We start from the raw sequence: 27,600 nt of genomic DNA, 5'->3' as shown, positions 1-27,600 counted from the left end.
AACCTGGATTTTGAGGTTTGTAAATATTCAAATTTCTGTGAATCACTGTGATAAAAGAGAGCAGCTTCAAGCCCAGCAGGATGGGATATATCAGAGAGGAACTCTGGGTTTGATCAAGAAAAGCTCTCAGGGATGTCTCACTGACATCACTTTTTGATGTCAGTGAGAGCGAATATCCCTAATATGGCCATCTCACGCACACAGCTCTAGCTGTGAGAATGTAAACTGTTCCCACATGCTGTTTAAATCTTTTGTTTGTGAGGGAGCTAAAACAGCCTGTTTTAGACAATGGTTGAATTAGCATGACCCAGTGTGAAATGAATGAGGATTATTTTGAAATATGAGTCATGCATTGCTAATCTAGTAGCGAGTCCATGGATTCTATAGGGTTGGAAATGAGCATTATAGGTCACCTTTAAATTAAAAAGACAGACATACCTCCTGGTAGGTGTATCGTCCATCTACCAGGGTTGAGCCTGAGAGGCCGCTGTTACCAGCAGCTGTCACGGCAAGTCGATGGCAGCATACAAGGGATCCTGTGATTAGTTTGACAATCTCAAAATTCTTCTTCAAGTCTTGGATGATGCTCTGTTGGGAGACAGAGGGAATGTTAACTTAAACACAACGTAGAGCAGATTATTCAGGTGTGCATTTATATATGTTTTTATGTGTCACCTTGTCTTGTTTCTGGTATGTCTGCTTGATGAATGAACGGGTTATCTCATGCAGCTGACGGAGAGCAGGAACAACCCAGACCGCCTGTGGACTGCTCTGCTGTGAAGCCTGTTGAGATAAATAGATACACATGCGTGCATATCAGATGATGATATTTACTAAATCACAAAGCAAACACAGACGCTTGTTACAAAAATAGAGGTCAGCGATGATCTTTATGAATCACTTTTAATTTTATGTAACTGTTTTGTCATCGTAGACTTACTATTTTTGTAATTAAGGGCGTTGTTAAAACAAGAAGGGAAAAAGGAAAATCAGAGCCAGAGATTTAAACCACGGAAGATCAAATCTGCCACTTTTAACCCTCATCCTAGTGTTTCAGGTTTGCTTTTTGTTTTTTTAAATGACGTTGATAATGATTTAAAATCTGTTTCCTGTCTCTGCTTTGATGAACACTTTTTAAAAAATACAAATATTTTGGAGTCATGAGGGATTTCAGTCAAAAGTACCCATTTGCACCTATGCAGGAACTACTTATCTCAGGTAATGGTTGCCATGGGTCCTAAATTAATTTACCTAGCCACCAAGCGGAACTCTGTTAGTCATTTTAAAGAACAAGAATGGCATTGCTGCATTCATTGTCTGTATGGGGAAACTTCCCACACTGAAAGTTTTCAGAACGTTAGCAACATCGCCAAATCTGCTTGAAACAGCTGGGGAATGCTCTGGTTATGTTACTGCTATATTGCAAACACCAGTTGATTTGAGCAAGAATGAGTCTCCTGGGAGTTAAGAAACCTCTACTGCTGATGTGCCTGTCCAACACTGTGCTGGAAGAATCTACTTGAAAAAGGTGTTACTTTGCTCCCGAAACACAGACAGGAAGCTAGCAACTTTTTGTTCCTCCTTTTACATGCCAGCACGCGCTGATGATGACGCAAACTGTATGCTATAACTGCCTATAGTAAGGGTTTAGCTTTAGGTTTTGTGTTGCCAGCAATAAGTCAGTCTCTCTCATTGGGTGCTGATCCCTTCCAGAGCTGCTCTTTGTTACCAGTTCTGTTCATATTTATGCATCAAATCTGATGCCGAGTGTGAATTAGTTGGGACGCCGACTCCTTCTTGGGCACAAACTGCTGCCCCAAGTGGAGGACTTTCAATATCTTGGGGTTTGTTCACAAGAGAGAGGAGACTGGAAAAGGAGATTGGCAGACATATTGGTGGGGTCTTGGCAGTGAAGTGGATGCTATGCCGATCTGTTGTGGTGAAAAGAGAGCTGAGAGTGAAAGCAAAAGTACAGCTATGTTCACAAGCTCTGGGTAGTACGGTAAATGAAAGAATAAGATCACAGATGCAAGCAGTGGAAATCAGTTTCTTCTGAAGAGGATTCGTACTCAGCCTCAGAAACAGAGCAAGGAGCTTGGTCATTGAGAAAAGGTAAGAGTAGAACCCCCTCCTAGGTGATGTGTTTTGAGCACATAATGGAGACTTTGGGGAAGACCCAGAATGCATTGGAGAAATTATTTCAATTATTTTATATTGGGATCAAAATAGATCCAGCAGCTTTCGTCATATAACTACAATACAATTGATGTTTACTTAAAATTACTGAAAACTAAGGAATATCAGAATCAATTAAGCTTTTGAGTATTTAGTGTGGATTGGGCGATAAAATGCAATTTTACAAAAATCTAATAATGATCTACTTTTTAGATGACATAGGACACATAACTAATAATGCTTTGAGCAGAAAAAAATATTGCTAGTATTATAATCTTGCTATTGTGACTGGTAGTCACAATAGCAATTAATGATCCTTGCTGCCCCCAAGGACCCCAGGTCTATGTATGTCAAATATGCTGGTAGGATGAGGGTTAATGTGAAAGGCCAAATATCAAACAAAAGCCTCACTTGGGTATCCATGGTTCTGATTAGAGTCCTCGCATGAGTAAAAAATTTCCACCAAAGCTAACCAGTCATCCAGCAGATAAATCACTCATTTATTTCCACAAGCGTTCACCCAAGACAAGACCAACACCACTGTGTAATCATTAGCGAGTGCCAAAGCCCTCTTAGTGAGGCAAGCAGAAGATTAACATACACCTGGTCAAACAACCTCATGTTGCAATCATCTGTGAAATTATCAACCTGAGACCAACGAAACCCCTTTGTGGTCAAACCCCCTCCTCCACGATTGGATGCCAGGACTGAAGCAGCAAGATTGGATACACACCAGTCAGTGGAAATATAAATCATAATGGATACCTCTTTTAATTTGGCCAGTGAGTTAGATTTCTTCTTGCCCCAAGTGCCAATAAGAAATGAGCTATGAGTCTCGTTGCCTTTACTGTCTTCCTGAGTGAAGTTCTAGAGACATACATATCATTTGAAGTGGGAGATTTGTACACAAATAACAAGCAGGATTTCCAAGGATGACACACATATTTTCTTCCATGTGTGGCAACAGTCAGTCCAGCAGTCATTTTAAAATATGGTTATTGTATATAATTTCAAAATAGGAAAAGCATACATGCAACTGATATATCATGCCAATTTCCATTTCTTGTACTGTGGCTCAGTTTGTCCACTGTCAGTTTTAGTTCCCTTCCCCCTCCCTTAAAGCCTATTTTCTTCTTATTAACTGTCATACGAAATTAACAAAAGAATAAACAGAGAAACAAAAAGGAAAAAGATCTGAATAGCAGGTGGGTGAAGCTGCTGAGAAGACCATATTAAATATATCACAAAGATTTCAAAGTAGAATAAAAATATCAGAAATTGAGCATTTAAGACAGAATCCTGAGGCTCACCAGGACTATTGAACATATGCCACGTTTAGTATGAGCATCTGCGTGTGTCCTCTCTAGGGTGAACCAGTTTGTCATGTTGGACAGCCAGGATGTGCAGTACCAATTTACTGACACAGTTATTAATGACATATAAAGTACACATTTAGAAAAGGCAAGATGAAGCATAAATTCCTCACATACTTGCAGTTTATAACGTTATCTACCACATTTTCCACACTTTGAGAGTAGTTTACTTAACAGTTCAGTCACACCACTGTTTCACAATATAGTCATTAACTGACTGTATCAGCAAATCAACTAATTATAAAACCTGCATTTACAGATACCCACAGAGGGTGCTACAGATGCAGACAATGACAAAAATATAAACTAATAAAAAAAGTTTAAAAATAAATTATTCTAGATAGATGGGTACTTGTTTAAAAAGAAAGACTCCCTTCATTACAGTGGGGTACACTGTATTGCAAGAGTTTGACAAACTTATAAGGGAATGCTAACATGCAGTAAAACTGTTACTGAAGGCAGAAAAAGACCTAGATATCTAGTAGATCTGTCTAGTGTTTCATTAAAACTGCTGAGCTGCAGTTTTAAGATTCGTGACAAATGCTCCCAGTTTTTTCTTTGTGTGTGTACAAAATAAACAACACCTTTAAAGCACCGGCTCAGTGAAATGCTAAACCCCAACAAGAGCCCAAGTAAACAAAGAAAATACTATACTTTGTCTGTCTCACCTTCTTAATGTCTTCAATGCATTTAATAATGTAACTGCGTTTCACCAACTCCTTAACAGCGTAGGCATCGCTCAGAATCCCCAGGTGCTCCTCCAGGGCCTGCTGAACTAGACTGGTAGGCAAGGTGGGGAGGTGAGCCAGTTCCCACAGCACCTCTAGCACCTGGACAGATACACACACAAGGACAAGGTTGACTCAAGGGAACATCCTTATATCAAAACCTTTCACAATATCTTTACCTGTTTTTTCTCCAATTACTTTTGAATGAGCCTACCTTTGACAAAAAGACATTTACACAGCATACCTTTCCTGTTGTGGTTTCAGAGCGAGCTTCTCTGCCTATCCTCCCGATCAGGCTGAGCAGCTTTTGCCTTACACGGTCACTCTCAACTTCCCAGCTCTAAATATCATGCAAACATGTTAACATAAATATCACGCACACATGTAGAAATCTCTTCAAATATAACCTATTTTATCAAAATGTCAGAGAGTGAGCGCTGACCTTTTGTATGAGAACGAAGAGGTGAGTGAGCTGGTCAAAGCTGAACTTCACAGCAGCAGCAGCAATTATTGTATGAATATTTTCTATTACAGTTGATGATTGACCCGCCTGAGATGGTCACACACAAAAAGAAATCAATACATCCACTGAGCTGACAGGTATTTGTCACATACTTACAGATATGCACATATAAAAGCACTCAGTGCAGTTTACTGATTTTCTTTAAGAGTTATAAATAGATAAAACCGATCAGAATGAATAATAAATATGTAATAACACATGCAGTTGAGATATAAATGGTTCTTACCTGTATTCTCCAGATCTTGGAGAGTTCATCTAGTGACAGTTTACTCCCCAGCAGCTCAATGATTCCCTTAATCCTCTCACAGTACTGAGCTTGATCAATGTTACCTGGAACAAAAAGAATGAATCAGCCAAAGTTAAACTGAAATCTTAATTTCCCGATTTCTCAGTTTAAATTTATGTCAGTGGTGACTACGTTTAACTATGTCTGTGTGTTTTGCCAAGCACTCATCAAAACTCTAGTAAGTTATGTTTTAACAAACATCGTTACCTTCCAGTGCTATTGACAGGACAGAGTTCTCTACAAGCCAGTCCAGCAGTTTATCTGTGTCAATGGCGTTTTTCACAGACTTTGAAACCGTGCTCTCTTCTATTAACTTTGTCACCTGAGAGACAAGCATACAAAAATAGTCTGACATGAGCTCAGAAATGGAAGCACTCAGAAAGAAATACTTTAAAATCTTCTTTTTGAGCTGACCTCTTTGAGGGAGTTCATCTTAGTGGAGAAGTGGGGTGTTTTGAGCATACGTAGAAGCGTATCCAGCCGGAGATCATCTACCACAGTAACCAACTCCCTCTGGAACCTCATACACAATAGCTTGATGGCTGACAGCAGGTCCGGGATGCTCACCAGACGCTAGGGTTGAATAACATTTGACTGAGTCATAAAATTCTTGTGAAGTTTCAATAAAAGAACCATTTCCACACTAATTTAGTTTCCTGAACTCAAGATGAGCAGTGTTTGCACTTACCATAGTCTTCTAAGACAGTTTATTCATACTATATGATCTAGCAGGTGCCAACAAAAGTCACCAGTCCCATATTCATTCTGAACTCAAATTTACTGGGTAGCACAACTAAGAGGGCAGTGAACACATTCATCTCTGTCCTCTTTTTCTTAAAATTATGAGGAGGTATAAATCACTACCTTATCTTTAAGGTCCTTCTCCTCCAGGTTTTGTACATATGTGATCATCTTGTGGATGACTGGATCCAGCATAGGCTAGGAAAAACAATATGAAACTGTGTTGATCCCTGTGGGGTAAATGGACCACTGGAGCAGCAAAACAGTAAGAGGATACAGCAAATAAAAATAGAATATAAATCAGAATGGGGTAGAAGTGTCATGTAATAAACACAAGCGATGATTTTATCACTGGAACAAAACTACGGAGCCACAGACAAACAATGTATATACACATATATATTACTGGCAGAGGAAAAAAAAGCAATTACAGGCCAGATTCTACAACTGTGTGTCCATGTGTGTACATACCTGTACTGCTATTTTTAAGAGGACCATTTTTAACATTAGATGTTAAAAGTGTATGTAACACCCTGTCACATATTATGCACTGCAGCCTTGAACTTCTCTACCACCCAGCAGAGATCCATGTGAGAACATAAATATCAGCACAGTCAGATTAGACATTAGCAGGTTTTTAACCCGGCAGCTTCCTGGTACAAAGTCTCTGTGACTTTGAAGTGCAAATAGAAGGAAAACTAGATTTACCAGCAATCATAATGCCCACCAGTGAGTGTATGCTGCCTTGATCCAGTTAGCTCCTTTGCTTAAAACACAGTAGTTTGAATGTGTCTGAACTTGATAATATCCTTCTGGGTGCTACATGTGAGAGCTGTGCATAAGTATCCCAACCCAAGTGTCTGACACTAATCGAAATCAGCTTAGGACACATAGGCCAGTCCTCACTTTATCCTACAAGGGGCCATTAAAGGGCTAAGACATTGTTTTAAGGTAGAAATGTATAGTGAGCATCATTTAGTGTGTGTGTCAGGGAGAGTAGATAAGGTAGCTCACCTGGACAAGACTGGAGTTAAGGTATTCAGCACAAACTCCGAGGGGTTGGACTAGAGCAGATACATACTGCATGGACAGATGAAAAAAAGTATAAACAAGTCAAGAAAGAAAGGAAAGGGAGGAAAATAATTTATCAGCACCAGCTTTGATTGTCTTAAGAATAATTCACTGACTCTGAAGCATTGCTAAAACTCACTAACAGATGTGTGCAAGACTTTTTATGGCATCACAACATCACTCCTCCTGATGTAAAATGTGTAGGGTAGAGATCAACCTGCATTTAAACACATGAGTGCATGTGAGCGAGAGGGAGTGACTGTTAACACATGCGTGGATGAGTATCGAATACCAGAGCCCAGCTGTCATTTGTCATTCACTGCTAAATCAAGAGAGGCTAATGAAAGCTTCCTGTGTTCCTGTCAGTTTTTTGACTATCCTCCATCTCTGCCTTCTGCAAGTATCTCCCTCTCCTCCACCTTCCAACTCTACCCTTCCACCCTACATGCCTTCCTGCTCAAAGCACACAAATGAATGTGTCACCCTTGGTAGTAAATAGAGAAGTGAGCACTACTCGTTTTTTTTTTTACTTTCACTTTTACCATCATCCAATGTGCCTCTAGTGTGTTAGGGATCTAACGGCTTACACACTCTGCTGAGCTCCCACTGCAACTGCAGAGTGCAACTGTGGTGTGCAATGAGTCTTTGCCTTATTAAAATGCTAATGGTTAGAGGGTGTGTGTGTGTGTGTGTGTGTGTGTGTGTGTATGCACGCGCACTGAATTAATGGCCATGCGCTGCTGAGGTTCCGGCCAGGTTCCCAGAAGGAAGCATCAGTACAAGGATGCCTCAGAACACATAAAACAACAGAGCATTTCAACCATCACACAGTAGGAGGATGCAGGACTGTGTTTGTGTTTAAGTGAATATTACAAAGAGTGAAAGAAAGAGAGAGAGACATTCAGCGCTGTGCAGCTGAGAGCACTGAGTTCAAACATGATGACCTTTCGCCTGCATAGACTGTCTCAAAGTACTCTGTCAGTCTTAAGAAATGCCCGGAAAAAGATGATAAGAAGACGTAAAAACAATAGTTCTTACAGCTATCTCAATTTCCTCAGTGTTGAGTTTCGTCTGGATGGCAGTGAATCCTCCCAGCTCTCCAAACTTGACAAAAATTACAGAGAGAAAGGAAACATGAGGCAAAACTGATATAACTCTGGTATATATTTATGGAGACAATATCTAAGTGGTGGTTTATTACTCACTCGATTCACCAAATCAACCAGCCAACCATGGGGCTCCTGAAACAGATCACTATGATTTAAGTAAATGCTTTCAGCAATGACACTGAAAATTCTCATGAGACATACACATTAAGTTTTCAAGCAGCTGCTGTGTGTCAGCCACCCATGGTCTCTTGACCCTCTGCGGCTCAGTTATGCAACACTGAAGAATTGGTCTGTCTGAACCTTGAACATGACTATACACCATAAACAAATTCTTTAACATGTAAACATATATAAATACTTGCCAATGCATCTGGATTAACTGCCACACATACAGCACAATACTACAATGCTACAGTACAATCTTATAATGCTTCACAGACAAATTGGTCTTACTTTCTGATAGGCGTTGCTTGGAGAGACGGCAAACATGTTAGCCTCGTCTCCAAAAACTTCAGCCCAATTTCTCTGACAGGCCTTCATCCGGTTCTTAAAATGGTACTCGTTGTCAGGATTAAGGGCCTGCGTGTAAGAAGAATTACACATCATAAATATTTATTTTTATTTCCCCTCATACGTATGAAATAAATTAGCTTTTTTTTTTTTAGTAAAGCTGAACAAAACCCAAAATAAATGGAATGACACTGAACCACAGTGGTTAATAACATTTTGAATAAGGTGATTATAAAAAGAAAAAAGACAGTAAATGAGATACATAAGCATCGTAACAGGAAGGTTTTCTATCATTTTAGGAAAACATTACTAAGTGAGACGACGCACCATGGTCAACACTCCCATCAGGTTTACAGGTACAGGGTCCTGCTTCACCCTCTCTGCAACCAGTTCCACCAGCAACATGAGCATGTTGTAGATTCCCTCATGAATCTCTGTGCCCCATTTGTGTACGGCACTGCTGGTCAGTAGCTGGTGATAATGAACAAGGCATGTAGAAAGGAAGTAAGTCAGTTATGCTAAATATTCAAAGAGGCACCTTGACTTCAGTTTCTCTTTTGCTTACCTTTTTAAAGGCCTCTGGCATGCAACGATCCATAAAGCGCTTGCAATTCTCATCAGCGTCAGCAAGACCTGACAGGGAAGGAGAAGTTGGATTCACACATCTAAACTTGGAGAATTTTTGGCTGTCAGATTAGTTACATATTGAGTCATGCGACACAAGTGGCCGAAATAACAACATGTGAAAAACACCCGATGGTCCAAACAAAACACGCCACCCACATAATAACGCAAATGTAGTTTACTGCAGACCTTAAAAACAACATTTTCATCACCTCCACACACGCAGTCTTACCATGTCGAGCAAGGCAGGAGGAGGCAATGAGACACTTGCCCAGGGACTCCTCTCTCTTGTAAGGTATGGACCAGTGGTCAGTAAAGACTCGACTTTCCAGTTCATACAGGTTGGTGGTGGGAAACTCCATGCTTCCCCCAGAGCAGTTCCCATTCTCATCATTGCTCCTCTGTAACACACAAACACAACAAAATTGTGACATAAAGCAGAGGGTGACTGCATTTCATACGGCTCATCCCATTGTTTTATAATGACACTGCAAATGTCCTCTGTGTGATGCTAGGATAATACAAATGGCCTCTGGCGATGATAAAGTCAGACAGGATGATGCCTGAGTCTTCTCCTCTCTCTGGGAGAGGAGCGATAGCAGTCATTTGGAAAGTGTGTCCTCTCCTCTATGATCTGCCCTTCATCTCTGTAATATTTTTATCTTTCTATTTCCTCCCAAGAAGCTTTCAGAACAAATTAAGGCAGGTGCTTGTTAGTAAGTCCTTTGGCAGCAATTAAGTCTAAAGAGTGGTGATGTGTAAGTCAGGGTGTGAGAGCTAGACAGTCAAGTTCAATGAATACCCTGCCAAATGACATGACACTGTCTTGTTAGCTGTATGATGGCGTCATGCCTGAGCAGGTAATAAAGAGAGAGCTAAAATTCAACTCATTTAGAGTCAAGTTTTATACCATCTGTAGTTATGATTCACAGAGCAGAATTAAGGCTCAGCTGGAATAAGAAGACAGAAGAAGGCAGTGGCAGTGAAGCCTAGGAGTCTATGTGGTAAAAGCAAAAACAGTTAAAGGGTTAGTAAATTATTTATGCCATAAACTTGCTTACATATTCATGAGGTCAAGTGTATATTTATGATTAACCTTCACAGCCTCTTCCTCTCAAACAGTGCTGCCCAGCCAATTCATTCAACATTTAAGGATGGCGCAAACTAGGTGCAGATGTTAAAGTAATAACTGAACCTAGAGCTGGGCGATATGAGATTTTTTCATATCACGATATGTTTTTTTCATTTCAGGCGATAACGATATCTATCACGATATAAGCCAAATAACTATATTTGTAAGATTTAAATGTGCCGTTGCTCACAAGTAAAATGTGAAATAATCAGCAGCTTGTTTTGATTTAAATATTTATTTCCTATAATAAGTTCAACAGGGTAGATGTACTTAAGGAACATGAGACTTTTTCAGATAAATAAAGGCAAATATTGCAAACTACACAAAAGGCAGCCGCTAAAGCGTTTAAGTTTCAAAATAGAACAAACAAAACAGACTAAATTGTCAATTCCACTTAGAAACAAAATATTAATTGTAAAAATAAATCTTAGTTTGTGTTACAGAAGAACAGACAAAACTGACTAACCTTTGTCAATATCAAATAAACTGAGAACTAAAAGGGAATTCTCAATCTCTCCTTGTTGTATAGCTTAGCTTTTCAAACAGTTTTAACAGTTACTTTAGTCTGACAAAAGCCGAATGACGAATTAGCGCTTCCAGTCAGAGACTGAGGCTACGTCCACACGTGCACGGGTATTTTTGAAAACGGAGATTTTCCGTTTTCGTTTTAAAAAATAATCCCGTCCACACATAAAGGCAGAAATGAAGGAAAACGCTGCTATGAACATGCCAAAGCAGCAGGTGGCGCTAGATTCCTAACCGTACCGAAATGTTGGCCAATCAGAAGTCTAGAAGCCTCGGTGGGAAAAAGTAAACAAAGCTGGGGCATAGAAGAAGAACCGAGTCGTATGTGTGGACGGACAGTAACTGTGTGTATATGTAAGCATTTAAACACTGCAGAGAGTAGAATTAACAGTATTGTAGAAATTCTTTTCACCGAAACAATAACGTGGCGCACAGTGTGATGCATGCACCAGTTTATTGTATTTCCAGACTTGCTTTCGGCACAATTTACAGTGCACGCTACTCTGTTTTTTGTCAGACTTGAAATAGCCGAAATACCTTCACACAACGGAACTCCTATGGCTCTTCCGTTCGACAATCTCTCCGGCATTGAAACCATCATCTGTTTTCTCTTCGGTCACGCTCGGTTGATTTTTCTAGTCGGCACACTCATTTCCTCCATTACGCGCTGGCTCCATTACCCGCTGGCTGCTTCCCAAACAAACACACGTGCGGCTTGGCACTTGTGCTGTACGTAACAAGTCACGCGACGTGACGCTGCGGCTGTGATTGGTTCGGCGCTGCGCTACTTAGTTTGGATTGGCTAAACTTTTTTTATTTTTATTTTTTTTTTATTTTAAGAGGACAAGAGCGGCGAGGTCTATCGCGATAGCTTAATTTCTCTATCGAGTAAAAGTTATATCGCGATACATATCGTTATCGTTCTATCGCCCAGCTCTAACTGAACCATTTAATAAAGCTTGACCTGCTGTGTTACATTGGAAATTATGTTAAACTACAACTGCGCACTAGGATTCAACTTCCACTACATTATGACTGTAACAAACTATTAGAGACCATTGCTCATGTGGAAGCTGCACAGTATAAATATTAATTAGCGGTACAGTTAAATATAGTTATATACATATTAACATAAACAGTGGTCAGTGCATTCAGTACATGACTGTCCTGCATATCAATGTATATGAGAAAATATTATTAATCAATCACAGAGAGGAGAAGAGGAGGCAAAGGGAAAGATAAAGCATAAAGGATAAAGGAGGAGCATCATATTTCATCTCTTCCCTTTCTTAGAAAATTAAATACGACAGATAGATGAGAGGAAGAAAAGCTGGAGAAAGACTAAACTAATACAGATCTTTGGAAACACCCCAATGAAAGAGCACAACTGGCAGAATTACCTAACCACAAGTCAATGCCCTGTTTCAAAGAAGTACAATATAGGGAAAACCACAAATCACCATGAAACATGCACTAGGCTCCAATACTTTCAATGCTTCCAGACTTAAGGGCTTTAGAGGGAAAAGGCTGAAAAGCACTGCATGCGTGTGGCTGGCCTGGACAATGAGGTAACTCAGTGCCACTGTTACTATGCACCCGCAATCCTCCTGGGATCCTCTGCAAAAACTGCAACGTGTTTGTGTGTGTCAGGGACACTGCAGGGCTATATTTAGGAGCATGACATGAGGCCAAAGACCTATGACAGCCTTCATGAACATTAATACAAGAAACAAGGGAAGAGAAGAGGGCAAATACAGCACTTTCCAACTTTGGATTATTCTCTATAACTTTATAATTTTTGTAGGAATGAGTGAGATTTATTTCTCTGTAGTATATCAAATACGCCACACACACACGCACAGACACATTTATATAGCAATTACAATAAATGCTCAACTAGTAAATAGTAGCAAATATGTTTGGTTGGAAAAAGATTCAAATTGTACTTCTAACTTTTTCTGGCAGATGAACAAACAGGGGGAAAATGGGATTAAATAACAGGAGTTACTTGGTGGTAAATTAATCTGTAACAACATCATTATTAGAATGTTTTTAAACATAGGCTTCTTATTGACCTGTGGGTGTGCTCTATTTTCTGCACACTGTGAATGCCAAGTGTTGTTTATATTACACTTACTAAAACAGCCTGTAATAAACCACCACCGTGATAACGGGGTAGAAGAAAAAGCAGGTGTAAACAGGAACAGGTCAGTAGTTTATGTGTACTTATTCTATTGACCCACAATCACAGCATCTCACTACAATCAAAGGGACACAACAGGTGGCTATCAAGTCTGAATCAATAACCTCACAAATTGAAGGACTGGTCACTTTCAATAGCCTTAAGTTTTTGCAAATCTATAAAAGCAATGGGTTTGAGGTTAGGTTTGTGTTTAAGGTGTTCAAGGTGTCAGGTGAATCATATGTAGATGGGCATCTGCGGTTTACTGTAATAGCACATAAACGCCGTAAATTAGGACAAAGTGTTAAGACCTGTAGGTAGGTAAATTACTGTGAAAGAACTAGTGACTGGTATTTTTCAATCAACTGCAACCCTTCTCATACACGCAAATATGTAAGAATTATCAATGAATGACACAAAAATAGATACTCATATGATGACAACTGACATTATGAATAGAAAAATAATCAAAATGGCCACGTATGCTTAAAAATGAAATTGCGAAACCGCTCTAAGCCCGGTTCGAGTGGACTGCAATTCCTACAGGAGCGGAGCAGTCTGATAACCATCCAGCTAACGTTAGCTAACACATGCAAAGCAGACATAAGAGATCAAACTGTCTGCCTGCAGGCTGACTGGCTGATAGAGCTGTTTACCTGTTACCAGAGGTCCCAGCTGAAATCTCTAACTGCAATCCCCCAGAGTGATGCCTCTGTGCTCCTAACCTTGGTCCCCTTACTGGCGCGTTTAACTCTAAACTAACGTTAGCTAGCCTGCTACAAGCTAACCGCGTTAGCTTTTATGTTCAAAATAGGCTTTCAGCGCAATTTTTAAAGGAACGAAGCTTATCAATCACAGGCAACTCTCTTGCCCTCTCCATTAGTATCGAACAGAATTTCACCTCCTGCTCTGACAGTTCGCGTTAGGTGCATGTAGCACTGAAGATGCTAAGGTTAGCCAGTTAAATGGGCGAGCCCACTCTTTCTTGCAAGCGGCAATTAGCCCGGTTTCCTCCCCTCGCTGCTTCAATTCATGGTTGCTAAAACTACAGGTTTCTCTTACCTCACTATCCACTACGTCGTGGTATGCTGGAGGAGGGTCAAACCCTCCTGTGCCAGTCCGCCCGCTGTTTTCCCCCTCTCCACTCGAGCCCAAGCCGGGGTTAGGCCCACTCTCCATCGGTTCATATCCATACCCGAGTCCGGGGCTTTCGTTCGTCAAGAGCGCCACTGCCTCGTTGATGTCATTCTTAGCCAGCCGGAGCGCTTTTCGTATCACGTCGGGGTCTGGGAAGCCCATACAGAGGAGCGTCGTTATGTGCTGCTCCTCTTCGGTCTCCATTTTTGGGGTGTCTCTGTCTAGCAGACTAGTAGTAACGGGGTTTTCGGCACAGCCCTGTAGCTGTGCACGCCGCCATGTTTACAGTCCGCTGCTACTAGCCTGTCACGATTTGCTTCGCTCACAACAGCGCCGACACAGGTGTTACGGCGACTTCTGCCTGCCAAGCGCTGCATGCTTCTCGCGGGAGCGCGCAGAGGGAAACGAAAATCATTTTATTTTGACGCAAGGCCCAATTTCATATGTAACTATTGCTTAATAATTTATTTTTAAAAATCCCAGCTGTCCCCCTTTCCTTTCACTTAAGTTTAAGTGCATTCTGGAAACGTTCACATTTCATAAACAGTCCATTTATTAAACTGATGAACAACAGCCTGAGATGTCATTTAAATGGGCTCAATGCAGTTTTGAACACTACTTAAAGAAGTCCTGACCCTTTTCTTTCCAATTTTGAACAATAATTTTTCACATTCACCTGGTCTTACAAAAAAATGACGTACTGTAGTAAAGAAAGGAAACCCATCAGTGGGATGGGTTACTTTAGTTGTGGCATGGTAAGTAAAATTATATATATATATATATATATATATATATATATATATATATATATATATATATATATATAGAGAGAGAGAGAGAGAGAGATATGTGTGTGTGTGTGTGTGTGTGTGTGTGTGTGTGTGTGTGTGTGTGTGTGTGTGTGTGTGTGTGTAGTAAAAAGTTCAAAACTCCTTTTTGCGATGTTTACATTCCCAAGCCATGCAGTAGGCCAGTTCGGGCACTTTCCTCGTCCCCTGGCCACACATTTGACATCCATTCTCAAACTGTTTAACAATAGTGTCATTTTCACTGCTGGTGTAATTATAATGTATGGCCGTCTATTTTGATTAGAAAGTAAAATAAAAATGAAAAAAGACGTTCTTTTTTTTCTAGAAAAATGAGCATTGCAACAAAATTTGAGAAACCACAGAAATATTATAAAGTATTAACAATCTTAAAATTTTGACCTACCGTGGTTATTTTCACAAATAAAACTTTTCTTCGATTAAATTTGGTGTAACCTTCTTAGGGATCAAAACACTTGGTTATAATCATGGGACGAAACATGATAAAAGGGCTATATGTAAGTTTTAAAATGGTGGCAGCTGAAGGAACAGATAATTAATTGTGAGGATCAGTTCAGATCAGACATCAGCTCATACCACCAGCACCTTACTCTGAGAATGGTTTAATTAGAAAAACCCAAGCCCAGGTTAGTTTTCTTTTGTTTTGTTCAGCAAAATGCTTTCAGACATTAACTTAGACTTAGACTTAACCTTCTTAACTGAACATTAACACGTGAGCAATGAATGTTTGAAGATATTGCAGTTTATAATAAATTGCTGTAGTTTATAAAAATGTATAATAATTTAGTTTTGTTAAATAAATAAAATAAATATTTTTTCAGGCATAAGTGCCTGATAAACCATGTTATTTAAAAGTCCAACTTTTTTTTTTACATTTATATTAAAGCTACAGAGGATACCCTTTAAATACCGAAGAGCCGTTTACTAATGAAGGGCGTGGCTTTGCCATAGAGCGCGAGAATGGGAGCGGCGGCTGTTGGTGGCGGGCGTGCGTCACGTGAACGCTCGGCTCATGTGACAGGGGAAAATCAAAACAGGAACAAAATGGCAGCAACTGGAGACGAAGCCGCTGCCATGGACAGCATATCCAGGGCACCATCGACTCATTCGGCGACTCTGAATCCGACCGCAAGTGATAGCGGTCAAGCAGAGGGCCCGGGGGATGCAGCGGAAAGCCTCGCAGCCGCTCCGAAAAAACACGGCACAAACAGTGAGTCCTGGTTTCTTTGCACTTCCCTAGCTAATGCTAATATAGCATACAGTAATCCAATTATTTAGTTTTCTATTTGTGGGACTTACATTGTCTGCTCTACATGGCATCCTTCTTATTTGTGTAATGTGATTGTATTTTGCGTTATTTCATTTATATTGTGGCCACATTTAAGTTTGCAACTGGATTTAAAAGCTGCGCTGTGTTAATGCTGCTGCATTGTTTTCAGGTGATGGTGGTGTGGAGACAGCAGAGGAGGCTGTGGAGCCTGCAGAGCCCGATATAAACGAGTTGTGCACCGATATGTTTGAAAAGATGGCCATCTTCTTGCAAGGAGAACTAACAGGTCTTATTTTTTGAATATTGGAAACACTCGCATTTTCTTTTCAAAGAATGAAACAGTTATATTCTTAAATGTCAAAGCCATAGGGCCAGTTGCTGATGTTCTTTGCTACTCGTATTCATTCTTACCCATTTTTCTCTAAATGTTCTCCCAATCTCCTTAGGCACTTGTGAGGATTACCGTCTATTGGAGAACATGAACAAGATTACTAGCTTGAAGTATATGGAAATGAAAGACATTAGCATTAACATCAGTCGTAACCTACAGGATCTTAACAACAAGTGTGAGTACAAAAAACTAAAAAAAACTAGCCCCATAATTTTCATCTGTTACTGGAACTTGTAATATAAGAAGACTTGTCTGGTGTGCATGTTTTCTTTAGATGCAAGTTTACAGCCCTACTTGGACCAAATAAACCAGATTGAGGAGCAAGTATCTGCACTTGAACAAGCTGCTTACAAATTGGATGCATACTCCAAGAAACTGGGTAAGACAGTTAATGACAGAGGTGTAAAAGTGTTTGTTCTGCACAGAGGACAGGATATCTTTTGACACAACATAACTGAATCAGAGTCAAGGATGTTCTAAAAAGCACATCTTAGGTTAATTAAAATCAACAGCTGAAAGCAAAACACATTTGGGGCAGTGTTATCCATTCTTTACTATTATAATTTTTAGATTTCACTGGTGGCTCTACATTTTTTATCTTTAAATGTAAAGTTACTTTAGGAAAGTAACTTTGTCATTGTTTGTTTTGATTTCACAGTACCATCTTTCTTTGTTTTAATTTGCTATGCCTAGTGAACATTATTTTTTTGTTGTGTCTTTGAGAGCACAGTCAAGGTGACAGTGTAGGCTCTTTCTGTATCTGTTGGCTGTTGAGGTTATTATTTATGGTAAAGTCAGCACAATCGTGTTGGCAGCTTCCATGCCAATAGATGGCGCTGTGTCACCACAAACAATTCCTGACCTAAATATTGTAATGTTAAGGTCAAACATTATTTGATTGTTCAGTTATAGTGCAATGTATTTTTATTACAGTAGAGTGAGAAGTCATCCCTTTCTTTATCTTTATAGAGGCCAGGTTTAAAAAACTGGAGAAGCGATGAGGGGGAAGAGGCGGTAGACTGAGAGCTATGGTGCCTTCCCTTTCACCCTGCCTTGCATTCTGTTTTCCCTGCCAGTGGAGCCAGGACCTGCAGGGAGGATGTGAACTGAGACTGAAACAACAAACAGTCAGAGACACTTTGACACGTAGAAAATACCAAGGAGGAAGCAGCTGAATGCACATGAGTTAGTAATCCAGTGTTTGACTTAGATTTGACTCCAATATCACGCAGCCAAGGTATACAACGTATACCCAAATCCTTTTGCAGATTTTTTTTTTTTTCTTTTTCCCCTTTGTAGAATAAAAACTCTAAATAGACGGGCTATAATAACTGCGAGATGGAGGATATATTTATTACTAATCAGATAGAAATTCAATGGAGTATTCAACAGCAATGTTATACACAATTTACATGGCAAAGCATGGTCACAGATGTGTTTTAAGAATGTGTTGGAATCCCAGTCTCCTTCCTTGGAAATTGTCTGATTACTGAGCCCTGAAAATTTCATTTGGTAGTTCTGATTTAAAATGAATGGTATAAAAAACCTTTTACACATTCACTAAAGACTTCAAGATGTTTACCAATGATGAAGCTATTGTATAGAGGGCAGTTGATAATGATGACACTTTGACCATGGAGTTTGAAATCTGGAGTTTAAAGGCATTTAATATGACTGGCTTTTTTTTTTTTTTTTTTTTGGAATAAATTATGATCTGCATATCATTGCTTGATTGATAATACTTTCCTTACAACGGTACTTATTATTTTGCTTTATAAACATGTACATGAGGTGTGTATGTTTTGGGTGTTTTTGTTTGTTTTAAAGCTAATGTAAATGTAATGACGAGGGGAAGGGAGAGGAGAGGTCCTCTTCAAACTGGTGGAGAGCAGCTTAATAAAAAAAAAAAAAAAAAAGTGATGGTAGCCAAGGAATACAAAACTCAAGTGTAGCAGTTTATTTTATTTTTTACAATAAATAAATGTGGAAAAAACAAGCTAAAGTCCAACTATATATTATATGGTTGCAACAGTCTTGAAACAAATGCTCTAGTAGCAGCCATCGGAAACCAGTCACCTGTTCTGTCTCAGGACCCAGTAAAAAGGCCTTCACCTACTGGTGTTGGCCAGAGGGGCCGATGGCGAGATATGGCAGCCTCGCTTCTGTCAGTCTGCCCCAGGGCAGCTGTGGCTACAACTGTAGCTTGCCTCCACCAGTGTGTGAATGTGGAATTGTACAGCACTTTGAGGGCCCCGAAAAGCGCTATATAAAATGCAATCCATTATTATTATTCAAGGGTAGAGCTCCTTGGCATACATCTGTACTATCGATCCTGTTGGTCCCCTTCCTCTGCTGAAGCTCTGCTGTCTTCTTCTTTGTGCCTCATATGCACCTGCTCTCTTGACTGTCCTCACCTCCCATCTTTTATGCAGAGTGTGCACTGTTGATACTTTGTTTAATTAGGAAGATGTGAGAAGAAAGTAGAAACATTTCAAAACAAAAGCATGCAAAATATGAAGGCTATAAAACATTAAATCTTTCACCTCATGACATAAACAGTGAAAACAGGTTCTCAGATGAAATTTGTATTGACAGCAGATGGCGGACTTGTACCATGATAATGCTCTAAACTAGTACATTGTTGACAAATTAGATATAGTAAACTGTAATTCTGGAAAAACTGACCCACTCCTGAAGGAGGTTTGAGTCACAAACTTCTCAAATGAACTCTGGGAAAACCAAGACCAACAGAGGGAAATGGATGACACACACTTGATAATTCAAAGGAAAGGATGAATGCGTGACTGAAGATGTGTGTGATGCCCTCTGCCTCCTTTGTTTCCTCCTTTAAATTAGCTCTCCCAGAGCCGAACAGAGCCATGTTTGCCATAGGCAACAGATTATCCAAACTGATAGAACCTCCCTCTGTGTGTTGTTTCATGCACACATATTCATGCGTGTGTGTGTTTGTATAAGGGCTAATCTAAAACAGGTCTCTGTCATTAGTCCAGTTGAGGCCCTGGCGCAGAGGGAGCCCATTATTCAAACTGTAATGTTATTTACTGTTGCACTGTGATCCTTCCATCTCTCCCTTTCCCTGCCTTTATCCAGGACCCTGGGGCATAAATTCACCTCCCCTCCCAAAGGCTCTCAAATCAGGTCTATTAGATGATTGAGAGTTGTTTTCTGAAGGCTAAATGTGAGTGCCAACAGGCAGTCAAGCATAGAAAAGAACATACAAATCACGAACCTTATAATATTAAGTTTGTAAAAATATTGTAAAAGCTGGCTGTGCTATAACATCATAATTTGGGTATCACATGTTCTGTGCTAAATGTGTGGATTTAAGACTGGACAGACATAGCATACAGAAAAAAAAGAATTCATGTAATGTGGTCAAGCATATACCCTAGGCGTGACTCAACCATCCCCATCCATTTTCTTCTGCTTATCCATGGGGATAGCATCGTGGGGCTGGAGGTAATCCCAGCTGTCACAGGGCAAGAGGGAGAGAACACCCTGGACAGGTTGCCAGGCTGCCATAGGGTTAACACAGAGAGATAGATAGCCAGTCACGCTTACAGCCAATTTAGACTCATCAATAAACCTAACCACACTACCTGCATGTCTTTGAACTATGGAAGGAAGCCACAGAACATACAAAACTCCACCCAGCAGCTTCTTGCTTTGAGGCAACATTGCTAATATCAACCAGTTAATTAAAATGCAAAGGAATTAAGGAACAATTATATCACATTTATATTTTCCAAAAAAAAAGAGCTGTTATTCCAAGGTGTTGCCTTAGGAAGCAGTAAAACAAAAATATCTGACAATATTTGGAAAATGGTAAGAATAAATGGGTGAATGTGTAAGAGCCTCATACTTGTAATAACTACATTTCAAATTCTTCTCATCTTTGTGGACACACAAATACGCATCCATGCAATGCATTTAGTGCAATCAAACTAAATGTATGTGCAATGTAACTTGTGCGAGATGTTGGTCAGTATAATAAAGGATAAGCTTATAATAATCCATTTACATGATGACTTACACTGTTAGTTGCAGAGTTAAATGACTGCATTGATAATGCCCCCGCATTATATCATTCTGCTAAATATAACGCTACAGCCAACGAATGGTTAGCTTATCATAAAGAATAACATGAAAGAGAAAAAGGAAGCCTGGCTTGTCCAAAGTTTGCAACATTTGCCTGTAAGCACTCACAATATAACACTCATTAGATAACAAGATCAGACTATTATGAATTGAGACTTGAGGAGATTAGTGCACCTGAGTAGCAGCCTTGCATTTATCCAAATATTACAGAACAAGTGTCTGTTTCTAAACCTTTTTTCAAAAATCAGTAAAATGTCTTTTATTTTTTTCATCCCACCTTTAGAAGTGCATATTGTGTTACATATCGTAGGTTACTTCAGGCAGGCCATAAAACCGCATTCAGTCAGCTAATCTCATTGCCTGCATAAATATGATCACAGTTCAGCTGATACCCTTATACTCGTCCAATTTGCAAATCTCTCATAATGACTTCCAGCACATCCTGGGTAGTGTAGCTGAGTGTCAAGCGACAGAGATGACATTTAGCACCTTCCAGTGTGAGGCCATAGCTCTCGGCCGGAAAAAGTTGAGATGCCTCTGGGTTGCTCAGGGGTTGCGGCTCCAAATAGACAAGTTAAAGTATCTTGGGGTCTTGTTTCACAAGTGAAAGTAAAATGGAGTGGGAGATCGACATTTGGATTAGTGCATAGTCTGCAGTGATATAGATGCTGCGCTGATCTGTTATAAAGAAGAGCTAATCATGAATGCACAGCTGGTGATTTACTGATAATAGCAATAAGATCCCAGATAAAAGCAGCACCAATGAGCTTCCCCCACAAAAGTCTGGGCTCAGCCGCAGAGACAGTATGAGGCGTTGGGTGTTCAAGAGGCGCTCGAGACCTAAGAGCTGCCTGGGCTGTCCTTAGGTGAGGTATTTCGGGGGGAAGAACCAAGGGCAGAGCAGATATGCTTGAGTGATTATAGCTGGCTTGGTAATGGTTTAGATGGAAGGATGGATGATTGAATTGCATTCTAGTCAGAACACAGTGGCTGCACAACTGCAAGCCACTTTGCAACCCATCTTACTTTTAGCTTCTTTTTTTCATGATGTCATCATCTGTCTTCTTTTTTGGTCTTGCTACTCACTGTATGCCTGTGGTGGGGGATGAGGCTTTTAGGACTGCAAGGTTCTAGAACAGAACCATGCAACCAGGTAAACATTATTGCAGATGGAGATAACAATCTTCTTTTGATTATAGTGAATAATAGTGGGGGTTTTTTTTAATACAGAGCCAGGTTTGCTCTTTCCCCTACTTCCATTCTTTATGTAAAGCTGAACTGATACTGGTTATAGCTTCATATTCATTGTAAATACTTGTCAGTAATATAAATCTTCTCATCTAACTATCAGCATTATATTTTATCAAATGTCAAACTCATCATTTAATTGCTGATTTTAGACATGAAATTATCTTGACACTCATTGCTGTTTGCGTTAGGTGACCCTCTTATATTTACAGTGTTACTCAATAACTCAGTCATGTGTTTTGATCAGGATTTTACTCCATACAGGTCCAGAGTGAGTATCTTTTACTACATGCTGTGATGGGCTAACTCATACTTTATTCGATTATTGTAACAGCAAAACGCATGCTTTTAATTTTTTTCACAAGAAAACATCTCTTTTCATTCTCCTTCTCTTTTGTGATTCCCATCCACAATGTAAATGCCGATTCCCAGAGTTGTAATACACCACAGACAGCAGGGGACATGGTGCAGACAATGAGTCCTCAAAAAATATGCTCTAAAATTGATCTTGCAAACCTCACAGCTTTTCCAGCATGCAGGGCTAAAACAATGCATTACAGATGTCTTAATATATGCAACCTATATATCAATAGAAAAGAAACATAGAAGGATTTTTGATTGAATTGCATATTAGTAAGATTTAATCCATTTAAAATATTGGTTACACAATACTGGAATTGTTCAAATTCATATCTTCTGAAACGATATGGCCTCAATCTGAAAGATCTCAAGAAATTCCCAGAAATGTGCCTGAGAAAGCATCAAACATATGTCCATCATCAGCTGAAGCAAAGGCGCTGTTTTCTCCAAGAGGAGATTGGGCAAGTTAACAATAACAGGGCAGGATGCCACACCACAGTGTTGTGTAACTGACAAGCAAGCACAAAGTTTGGGAAATGTTGCCTGTGTTCATGAATGAGAGTGAACAAGGACACTCAGAAAGTCATTTTCAAACCACATTTGCTCTTTGTTTTTAGGCCTTGCTCAAAGTTAGCATTCGGCTTAATTGGGCAGTGTCAACAAATTTACTAGTATTGAGAAATTTAACTTTATCCCTTTGGCTTTTGCTTACTTTCACACGCACACTCTGATGAGATAAACAGCCCCCCATAACTGCACTGCAAGGCGTTTAAATACCCTTCTATGCTGCTGTAAAGCAGACCCTTTAAAGTCAGCCAGCTAGCTGAAGATAAAGAGTTTTATGTTAACATTCATTTCAAAAAATCCAACAGATCTGGGAGGTATTTGGGTGCAAATACAAGCCACATGTGAGATGTGAGGGACTGAGTCAAACTTCAAAAACTTTCTACCAAAAGGGCATGAAAAGCCACATGAGGTCAACGTTTGGCATTGCAATCATTCACCTACTTCTGCTGCTCACACCTTTGTCATATAATGTGCACATGTGAGAATGCAAAGGGAAAAAAAACACACAAAACCTACACATGTCACATCTGACCTCACTAAAATTCAACTCCAAAAGCCAGTGTCTGTCAGGTATGTAGTTCTTGGAAACACACCAACCAATGCTAGACAAATGCAATCCATTCTGATTAGACCAAAAATGTCCACGCTATCCTTCCATTATTGCAAATCTAAAATGACACCAGATGCGACTGTTGCACAAAAACATAGCTGCAACGTTGTTTTGAATGTGAGGCAAAACCCAGCTGTTCTCAGTAGGTAGGAGACTCATGTTGTCAGAATCTGTTTCTGGCGTCAGATCACGCATTGCTCCTGGCAGCATTGAAAGGAGGACCGAGAGAATCTTTTCCCTGCAGGGCGTCATAACTAACACCACCTGAGGACAGTTTGATTTAATCCTGCTCAAAATGTGATGTTAGTTCAGTCCTGGTGCACTGACGTTATTTGTGTTCCTGTTTTGACTTTCTATGAAGAGTCTTCCTTTCATGCTCACTGTGTTCAACACCATGTCTAAATTGATTGAGCGCCTTTAAAGCACCGCTCAAACTCTTTGGCAGCACAGTGTTTTTCTGTCATTTTCTGCCATTTGCACAAAGCCCACACAGTCATAGCAGGGTGGCATTTGATACACAAAACATGTCAATCCTTTGTATTATGACATTATACATTCTTATCACAATCTTTGCACCCTGTAAAAGAATTTGAAACAATTTCATTCACCACTAGAAAAGCACATACAATTCCACAGACTGGTATTTTGTACCAACTATGGGTCAAATGACTACATATAATCTAAAATAGTGTTAATCAGAGTGATTAATCTACAAATAATTATGCCCTAATTCAGTTCCTCTAAGCTCTGTGGACCCTTATGATTCACCTCCATGCTGTTTTGGTGCAGCCTTACCATTCCCACCTTCTTAATTTTTAGCTGGACAATTTGTAGGAAAGACTTACTGCCCATTTGTGTTTAGCATCAGGTGACAGACAACGGTTCAGTAAGAAACATCAATATAAAATTGAAAGGGTTTAGACAGGAAACTGTTTATTAACACGTCTCAATTTTACAATTATGTCATTATTGTTCTTTTTTTATCTAAAAAGTGACTTGGGGTTCTAACTTACTGTAAATCTCAAAATGTCAGTTTGTGCTTGTTGTTATAGCCTTTGCATCATTATATTGACTGAGACATCTAAGACCACTGTGGTTGAGTAATAAAGGGGGTTTATGGCAGACAGTGGCTTTCTTTAACAAGTCTCATCCTGTTTATCCAAATTACAACGTCAATAGTTCACAGTGTAAAGGTTTCTCCAAAAGGGCTTTTGTGTGTGCGTGTTTTGCTTTCAGCATGTGTGCATTAGCTCATCCAAATGAGTAATAAGTGTCCAAAAGCCATAAAAGGACATTGTTGACTCATCTTGTTAGTGGAGTGCTACAGGCTGTCCCAAAATGAGACATTTGGAACCAGAAAATAACTTCCACGCAAAGACCTGCTGCTCTTTCTGTCCAGCACAGGCACATAATAAAACGTATCCATTACAGTATAAGCAGGACTTATTTTGCACATACTTAATCTACATCAACCTTTGTGCAACCGTTAATCAGATTTGATCTGATCTGACCCAGTTTCCCAGCTCTCAAATTAAATGGGTAACAAATCGCATACATACCACAGTGCGAAGTGACTGCAGAGAGGCCAAAGCAGAAAACCGTCTTTGTGCCATACATATACTTCAGAAAGAGCTTTAGCTCGTACAACTGTGAAATTAATATTTTTTTCTATGTTTCCTCATCAATATCACTGATGTGTGGCATCCCATTCAGGGTCGTGGCTGTGAGCTTCGTAATCATGCTCCATCAATTCTGTCCAAGGCCAGCTGGTTGTCATTCAGTCAAAATCTTCAAAAGGTAAATTTCAGTCCAGCATTTAGAGTGTTAAGAGAGTTTCCTTCAAGTTATTAATGACTTGAAAAAGATATAACTCCCTGGATTATATGAATCATGGTTACTTCAATGAAATTGCCTTATTTTGTTTTTATTTTGTTTTGTCATGCAATATTATACCATCATTTCTGATCATTCTCTTCATCCATTTTTTTCTGTTTATTATTGTTATCTTCTGGCCTTCAGATCTGAGATTATTCACAGAATTTAAGGTCAAGGCTTAAGAGACCCAGTTACTCCTGCTATTTTCATTGAATTTCACAATTGCATAGATAAGTGGCTGGCACACTGGCAGACTGTTTATCAGTGTTGCTTCACTGCAAGAAGCTGCCCGGCTCTTGAGCGTGATGCTCTCCCTGTGCCAGCATGGGCTTGCTTGTGCACACCAGCTTCTTCCTACAGTTCAAAGAAATACATGTTAGGTCAACCGGTGATATAATACTGAGGTAGACAAAGTGTTTGTAGGGTATGGAATGAAGCACTGTATGAAGGTATGGTTAAAAGGGGACTCTGAGTATTCAGTAAGACTAGAAACAACAATATATAAATCCAAGTAGACTATATTAACAGGCTTAAAATCAAAGGTGGTTCGGTCGCCATTGTCTCTCCACTTTATTAAGTACTGGTTCCAGATAGTTGAAAATCATGTTAAAATCTTCTTTGTTTTTCATCAAACATCCCTTCAAATATCAAAATATTTCCTGGTATGCAGAGCTTATTTTTCTCTCCTTTCAAAAAAAAGAAAAAAAGAAGATTTATTTACATCCGAGAAACCAAGACAGTGACCAAGGACAAAAAATTTTTCTGTTTTGTGTTAACTATGAGTGCATGCAAGCAGTGTGTGAGATAAATTCAACAGAACAATGAATTAGACATGCTTTTATTTCCCGTTTCTTATGAGGAACATGAGCAGTAACTGAGAGAGAAGGCCGGTGGACAAAGTGTACAAAAACACAGAGGCTGTGACGAGAGGCCTTTTGAAATATATACTTTAAGGTAAAAAAAAAATCAAATAATTAAGCAGTTAAATCAGATCTTACCCTTGTTATTATTTTTACCAGAACATAATTTGTTTAAATTATATGCATCAGTCATCTGAAACTACACTGATCACTCATCTCTCACCACTCTGTGTGAATTAGCTTTGGCCATTTGTCCATGCTAAGTGCACCAACAGAGCAGAGTTAAAGGTATCAGGCTGCAATAATATTTACCTTAATTTCTCAGAGAACAAAAAACATAACTGTACCTGGCTCAGCTGGGCTACCTGGTCAGTTCTGCTGTGTGTGTAGTTCTGTAGCAGGTGGTGCTAGAAGAAGAAGAAAGTGTGTACATTATTGTACTTTATTGAGCCCCGTGGGGAAATTGCTCTCTGCATTTAACCCATTCACTCAGTGAAGCAGTGGGCAGCCATTGGGCGCCCGGGGAGCAGTGTGTAGGGACGGTACCTTGCTCAGGGGTACCTCAGGGTAGCTGTTAAGGGGAATCGAACCCCCGACCTGCCGATCATGGGGCAACCACTCTACCTACTGAGCTATCCCTGCCCCCCATCCCTGCCCTACAGTAACTGTGCTAAGGTCATGGTGGAGTCGATACTAGTCTGCCAAAAAAATCAGGTGGTTTCTTCTTGGTCTGCCTCTCCCACTTTCCTAATGGATTTTAAATAGTTTTGAGACATCATGTGACACAAAACAATCAGCCTGTGTGTGAGTACTGTCTCCTTTAAATCGTCAGTGTCATAACAGCTCTAATCTAAATATCATCGCTAATCTGTGTTTAACAGACTGACATAAAAATAACAGATATAGCTGGTAATACGTGATATTCAAACAAGGCCTCTTCTAGGGAAGAGTCACAGCAATCTTACCATCATCAAGTTACTCCAGTTATTTAAGAGGCTTTGTTTAACATGTCACATGGCAGTATAATGTGACTGTGTTTTTGAAGTGTGGTTTCTTGGTTCCTTTGTTTATTGCCCCCAAATCCCCATTATCCTATCAGAGACTGCGAGTACATGGGGAAACTGCTCACCACGTTCAGTTAGGAAGAGTTAGGCCTTACATCTGGATCTGTGATACTATTAGCTTTGAGCATTTGTGAGGCTGTGCAACAACCAACACGTTTCATCCTGAAGCAGTTAAATCGGCCTTTGCAAATCACATGTAACTAAATCTCCTTATTTACCCCCATCTAGAATCTAGCTTACCACAAGTTATTATTACGATAACAGACAATAACCGCCTAAACTTCGATATATAC

The 27,600-nt window shown here is 39.7% G+C and overlaps 2 protein-coding genes across 4 annotated transcripts in view; one reads left to right on the top strand and one right to left on the bottom strand.

Annotated features, from left to right (window-relative positions):
* usp24 (ubiquitin specific peptidase 24) overlaps positions 1 to 14,431 on the bottom strand; it is a 34,901-nt gene extending 20,470 nt beyond the window's left edge. For 2 of the 3 annotated variants that reach the window (XM_086281667.1, XM_086281668.1), the window contains exons 1-18: positions 14,042 to 14,431; positions 9,373 to 9,541; positions 9,082 to 9,149; positions 8,844 to 8,987; positions 8,460 to 8,585; positions 8,103 to 8,138; positions 7,936 to 8,001; positions 6,841 to 6,906; positions 5,950 to 6,024; positions 5,500 to 5,658; positions 5,293 to 5,407; positions 5,026 to 5,129; positions 4,719 to 4,826; positions 4,521 to 4,616; positions 4,217 to 4,378; positions 2,941 to 3,042; positions 676 to 783; positions 439 to 588 (exon numbers count right to left, since the gene is read on the bottom strand). In XM_086281667.1, the coding sequence (XP_086137793.1) occupies positions 439 to 588; positions 676 to 783; positions 2,941 to 3,042; positions 4,217 to 4,378; positions 4,521 to 4,616; positions 4,719 to 4,826; positions 5,026 to 5,129; positions 5,293 to 5,407; positions 5,500 to 5,658; positions 5,950 to 6,024; positions 6,841 to 6,906; positions 7,936 to 8,001; positions 8,103 to 8,138; positions 8,460 to 8,585; positions 8,844 to 8,987; positions 9,082 to 9,149; positions 9,373 to 9,541; positions 14,042 to 14,320 (2,133 nt within the window). In that variant the 5' untranslated portion in view covers positions 14,321 to 14,431. The remainder of the gene's footprint in view (positions 1 to 438; positions 589 to 675; positions 784 to 2,940; positions 3,043 to 4,216; positions 4,379 to 4,520; positions 4,617 to 4,718; positions 4,827 to 5,025; positions 5,130 to 5,292; positions 5,408 to 5,499; positions 5,659 to 5,949; positions 6,025 to 6,840; positions 6,907 to 7,935; positions 8,002 to 8,102; positions 8,139 to 8,459; positions 8,586 to 8,843; positions 8,988 to 9,081; positions 9,150 to 9,372; positions 9,542 to 14,041) is intronic. The other variant, XM_086281669.1, reaches the window with a different exon arrangement.
* Positions 14,432 to 15,889: 1,458 nt separating this feature from the next.
* Positions 15,890 to 18,328, top strand: bloc1s2 (biogenesis of lysosomal organelles complex-1, subunit 2). Its single transcript, XM_086282610.1, has 5 exons — positions 15,890 to 16,153; positions 16,383 to 16,499; positions 16,660 to 16,779; positions 16,879 to 16,983; positions 17,574 to 18,328. Exons 1-5 carry the CDS (start codon positions 15,904 to 15,906, stop codon positions 17,603 to 17,605), a joined length of 624 nt encoding a protein of 207 aa, XP_086138736.1. The 5' UTR covers positions 15,890 to 15,903; the 3' UTR covers positions 17,606 to 18,328.
* Positions 18,329 to 27,600: the final 9,272 nt, after the last annotated feature.

Source organism: Aulonocara sp. 'chitande type north' Nkhata Bay, linkage group LG23 (assembly GCF_057382095.1).
Source record: "Aulonocara sp. 'chitande type north' Nkhata Bay isolate Kocher_YH1m ecotype deep benthic linkage group LG23, A_spYH_male_GT1.1, whole genome shotgun sequence".
Lineage (NCBI taxonomy): Eukaryota > Metazoa > Chordata > Actinopteri > Cichliformes > Cichlidae > Aulonocara > Aulonocara sp. 'chitande type north' Nkhata Bay.
This window is presented reverse-complemented; position numbering and strand designations above follow the sequence as displayed.

Excerpts from the sequence above, each read along its gene's own strand:
- bloc1s2 (XM_086282610.1), top strand. The coding sequence starts at position 15,904 with ATGGGAGCGGCGGCTGTTGGTGGCGGGCGTGCGTCACGTGAACGCTCG. Across the intron at positions 16,500-16,659 it reads CTTGCAAGGAGAACTAACAG|GCACTTGTGAGGATTACCGT; the intron begins GTCTTATTTTTT and ends CAATCTCCTTAG. Across the intron at positions 16,780-16,878 it reads ACAGGATCTTAACAACAAGT|ATGCAAGTTTACAGCCCTAC; the intron begins GTGAGTACAAAA and ends TGTTTTCTTTAG.